The sequence below is a fragment of the Triticum dicoccoides genome, chromosome 1A (genome assembly GCF_002162155.2).
Source record: "Triticum dicoccoides isolate Atlit2015 ecotype Zavitan chromosome 1A, WEW_v2.0, whole genome shotgun sequence".
NCBI lineage: Eukaryota > Viridiplantae > Streptophyta > Magnoliopsida > Poales > Poaceae > Triticum > Triticum dicoccoides.
This window is the reverse complement of record NC_041380.1, coordinates 592,526,539-592,530,887: the sequence shown is the minus strand read 5'-3', so window position 1 is coordinate 592,530,887 and position 4,349 is coordinate 592,526,539. Positions and strand designations below refer to the sequence as shown.

Here is a 4,349-nt window from a genome sequence, read left to right as displayed (position 1 = left end):
TTGGACTTGTGTTTTTGTTCGGATTGTGCGACCATGTCCAGACCGTCCGCCCGACGGAAAAGATTTGGGCTGTCCTTTGGAGATGCTCTAATTGTGGGCATCAAACTCCCATGGTATAATAAGTGGGAAAGCACGTAGATTAGCTAGGATGCATCCCTTCTTAAAAAGAAAAAAAGCTAGGATGGCATCCCTTCTAAAAAAGAAAAAAAGCTAGGATGGCATCCTGCATGGATGCTGGACGATATATATGGCTAGACACTCCTCCAGCTGATTTACGTACCGCTGTAAACTTTGATATTATGTAATATAAAGGTAGCTTTTTTTTTGCGGAAAGCAATAAAGGTAGCGTTGGTTCTTCTGAAGAAAAAAATCCCACAGTAATTATGTACTCTCTCCGTCTCACAATGTAAGATGTTTTTGTAACCTAATATATGCAACAACGAATAACTTTGGACTGTCCCCTCAAAAATAAATAATTTTACACTGAAAATAAACAAGCATTCAGTCGTGTTCTGTTTTGTTTTCACGTGTTTTATTGTTTGGTAAACTACTCTTTTCTCGTGCGCCCATTTTTCCTATTCCACTCCGGTTGCTCCTAATTTGTCTTTCCCATAGTACAAATCATGAGGTCCCGCACACCCTCGATGGTCGGCAGCAGCTGCCCCTGAGGCAGACACGCATTTTCCTCGTGGCAGGGCCCTATAACTAGCCCCCAAAGGTTTGCTGCTGGAGCAAGCACGCATTCTCTCGTGCACTGGCAGATGCTCGTCTTGCTCACTGGAGCAGTCACCAGTGAGAGAGATGGCGACGCTGACTGTTGAGGACGTGCTGCGGGTGAATGGCAGTCGCCGGTTCGCCGTCGCGCTGGCCGCCGCCTCCCCCTTCGGCTCTCTCGCCGACGCGCTACTCGCCGCCCGCCGCATCTGGCGCAACGAGGTACGTATGCCCAGGCATCCCCTCTGCACGTATCAATTCCTCTCACCTTCCCATACGAAGCAAACTGATCCTTCCATTCATGCGATCGGGAACGAACGAACAAATCAAGGTGGACGTGCCTGGATGGCTGGAGGCCTTCGCCGCCAACCCGCCCCTCGGCACCACCTCCCTCTCCATCTCCAAGTCAGTTTCCTTACCTCTTCGTCTGCCATTTCTTCGCTTCTTGCTGTCACTCATGGTCAGTCAGTCACTGCAGATGGAGCAAGGAGGAGCAATCAGTTGCGCGTTCCACGGCGACTCATTCGACTGCACAGGTCGCCGCGTTCCTTCTTTAAACCTGTTATGTGATTCATCTGACCTGATCGATTTGTGGACTCAATTAGCTTTGCCTTCTTCAAACTGTTTGTTGCAGGACTTGTCCGAATGGAATGCCAAATACAGGGACAAGTTTGGGTTTGTCTTTCTGATATGCGCAACTGGGAGGACCGCCCCCGAGGTCTTAGCTGAGCTCAAGGTCTGCATATATCCAAACTAAATTCCAGTTATGTATGATTTTTGTAATAGTTTTTTCAATTACCATCTCCTGCGCCGGCTATTTTTACGCTAAGATTTATAGGCACGTTTTAGTTTTATGTTTCTTCCTGCATTTAATTGGTTTAGTTTTTTGGGATTTTCATTTCAGCTTTTCTTTATGTTTCTTTATGTCATGCATAACTATAGTTGCCCGCACACAGGGGTGCAACTATATAGTTGCTAGTTCATGGACCATGCGCAACTGCAGTTGCATGCTCCATCAATCATGCACATATCTTTTTAAAAGGAAATCCAATCAAAAACGTGGGTTAAGGAAAAGCAAAAGTGAAAGAAGACAAAAATGAAAATGCAACAACAACTGTTATCATGCCTGCCTGTTCGGGTCATCGAATCTCAATAATTCATGGAACAGTAATTAGATTTTTGTTTGCTCTACAGTCTGTTATTACTTAGGTCATGTGGTATCGTGATCGTGATCCGTGGAATACCGCGGGTCATGTCCTAATAATGGAACAGTGGTTGTTTTCTCAATGACAATAGTGATCCTTTTTGCAAGTTTTGTGTCTAAACTAAATTCTCTACCTTTGGATTTTGATATCACTGGGGGTATTTAATATCGAGTTCAGCCCTGATATGGCGCATGGCGCTACAAAAATCATATTACTAGAAAGCTTTGATACGACGATTCCCTTTCTATCTATGTAAATAATTGTTCTCAAGTGTGTCTTATCATCCTGCTTCTCTTTCCAGAGGCGTTATGCAAATAGGCTGATTGTTGAACTTGAGATTGCGGCAGCGGAAGAATTGAAGATAACTGAACTGCGTCTTGCAAAACTTTTCTCGCCAGAGACTGCAGCTCCCCGACTTCAGTTATTAGCCAACCAGTAAAAACATCAGGTATTGGATAAACTATATATGTTGACACATTTTCCACTACTAGTTTGAGCCTTTTTTCCTCTACTAGTTTGAGCCTTTTTTCCCTGATGTGTCATATAATCGAAGCTTCAGAGATATTGGTCTCACATGCTCTTGTTTTCTTGAAAATGATAGCCATCGAAACTGTTCTCCCCCTCCACTCCTCAAATTCCCTAACTCTACTCCATGCTATAGTATTTCTAGAGCTCCATACGCCAAATCCTGTTTACATAACATGTTCAGCAACTAGCTCAACTGCAGTCCATACATTGGTGTGCCAACATCCTGATTACACAATAAGCCCAGCCTGACTCACTTGGTGTGCCAAAGAACAGTTAACAAAAATGCAGTGCAGACAAAACTTATTACAGAAATAATACTGGAACAAAATAAGATTTCACACATAACCAAATTTATCACATGTTCAAATATCACACGCAAGAAAAATTCTCACAGTTTCGCCACCAAATGGAATACTGATAGCACACACAATCAAATTTATCATAGTATCAAATATTTCACACAAGAAAATTTCTCACCTCGGTGAAAAATGTATCTTTTGAATTTGACACTTCTTCGTCACAATGAGGCATCGACTGCATTGCTTCATATTCTCTAGTGCCTTTAGAAGACAGTTGCATAATGGACAATTGAGAAACCAAGCCATGTATAGAGATCAGCCCCAATACGTTAAGCCAAGTTATTAAAAAAACAAAATTGTTGAAAAAATATTTTTCTCTCTATTTTGACCAAGCCATGTAGCATTCAAATCATTGAGTAGATTGTTTTAGTCAAAAGAACTGTAATATCAGCCGAAGAACTTGCTTGAAGGAAATAATTAAGCAAGAATGCAGTGGCATTATCCAATTTAAACAACTACATGCACCTCACTTCACACATGTAGGTTACTGAATTAAATCAAATAGAATGGCACCAAATAAGTAATGAGCAAGTAGCATGTTTTGCCAGGAGTATGAAGTACAACACCTGGAGAAAGGCATACGACTCAGAACCTTAAACCTGGTCACCCACAAAGGAAATGTGATCGGTTACTTACCCTGCATAAATGATAAGCACCACTTGTGGGTAAAGTAGTGCACACGTGTAGAGTATAATGAAATTTAGCTTTTCACTCCCCGGTCTGGGAAATATCTGCAGTCACACTGGGAAAAGAACCATTAGAGGTTCTAACAACCATGAGGCCCAACGAACGTAGATTTCGGAATATAATTTGATTCCTACAAGATATATGAACATGCATGTACTGTGAACCTTCGTCTCAGTAATACCTATTGCATACATCACTCATGAACTACGATGGACTTGTTGAGTACCTCATGTACTCGCCCTACATAAATTTTCTTCCTTCTAACTACGAGTTGCTTAAGGGATGATAAAAGACCGCAGGAAAGTTGGGGAGTATATCGATGAAGATCCAGATCTATAAGATGGAGTCAAAGGGACTATGGGGACGGCAACTGCGAAGAAGAGCATGGCTAGCAGGCATATGCAACGAGTAATAGTGGTTGGTGTAGCGGCAACCACATTTGAAATAACCAATCATAGCACTATCATGGTACCTTGTTATGTACCATTAGTTTGTTAAGTTTGAACTTGGGAGAATTTTGTGGTATGCAATAATAAGTTTGTATTTGGACCTGATATGTATTTGTTGTTATACTCCAAGGGATATAAGGTCTATGAGATGGCGTATGGTGGGCATTATATCAAATACCGTCACACTACACTATGTAGGGATGTGCTGGGTTGCTGCATTTTGTTACCTGCAAATTCTAGTATTGAGATGGATTTAAGTCTTTGGTTCATGCCTGATACCGCTAGGCCCATTTGTTAATTAGCCATCGTACCAAATGAACATAACTACAATAAATGTATTGGGCCACACCCATAGCCAGATCGAAAAATTCATGAATTTGTGGTACAACCTTGGAATACAAAGGAGC

The 4,349-nt window shown here is 41.9% G+C and overlaps 1 protein-coding gene across 2 annotated transcripts; it reads left to right on the top strand.

Moving 5' to 3' along the window:
- The first annotated feature begins 750 nt into the window (after positions 1–750).
- On the top strand, positions 751–4,029 carry LOC119348719 (uric acid degradation bifunctional protein TTL-like). 2 transcript variants are annotated; one of them, XM_037616705.1, is made up of 6 exons: positions 751–936; positions 1,046–1,119; positions 1,193–1,250; positions 1,349–1,450; positions 2,221–2,367; positions 3,786–4,029. In XM_037616705.1, exons 1-5 carry the CDS (start codon positions 802–804, stop codon positions 2,356–2,358), a joined length of 507 nt encoding a protein of 168 aa, XP_037472602.1. In that variant the 5' UTR covers positions 751–801; the 3' UTR covers positions 2,359–2,367; positions 3,786–4,029. The 2 variants fall into 2 exon arrangements, with proteins under 2 accessions (XP_037472602.1, XP_037472593.1); XM_037616696.1 differs by having other exon boundaries at positions 3,774–4,029.
- Positions 4,030–4,349: the final 320 nt, after the last annotated feature.

Excerpts from the sequence above, each read along its gene's own strand:
- LOC119348719 (XM_037616705.1), top strand. The coding sequence starts at position 802 with ATGGCGACGCTGACTGTTGAGGACGTGCTGCGGGTGAATGGCAGTCGC. Across the intron at positions 937-1,045 it reads GCCGCATCTGGCGCAACGAG|GTGGACGTGCCTGGATGGCT; the intron begins GTACGTATGCCC and ends GAACAAATCAAG. Across the intron at positions 1,451-2,220 it reads AGGTCTTAGCTGAGCTCAAG|AGGCGTTATGCAAATAGGCT; the intron begins GTCTGCATATAT and ends TTCTCTTTCCAG.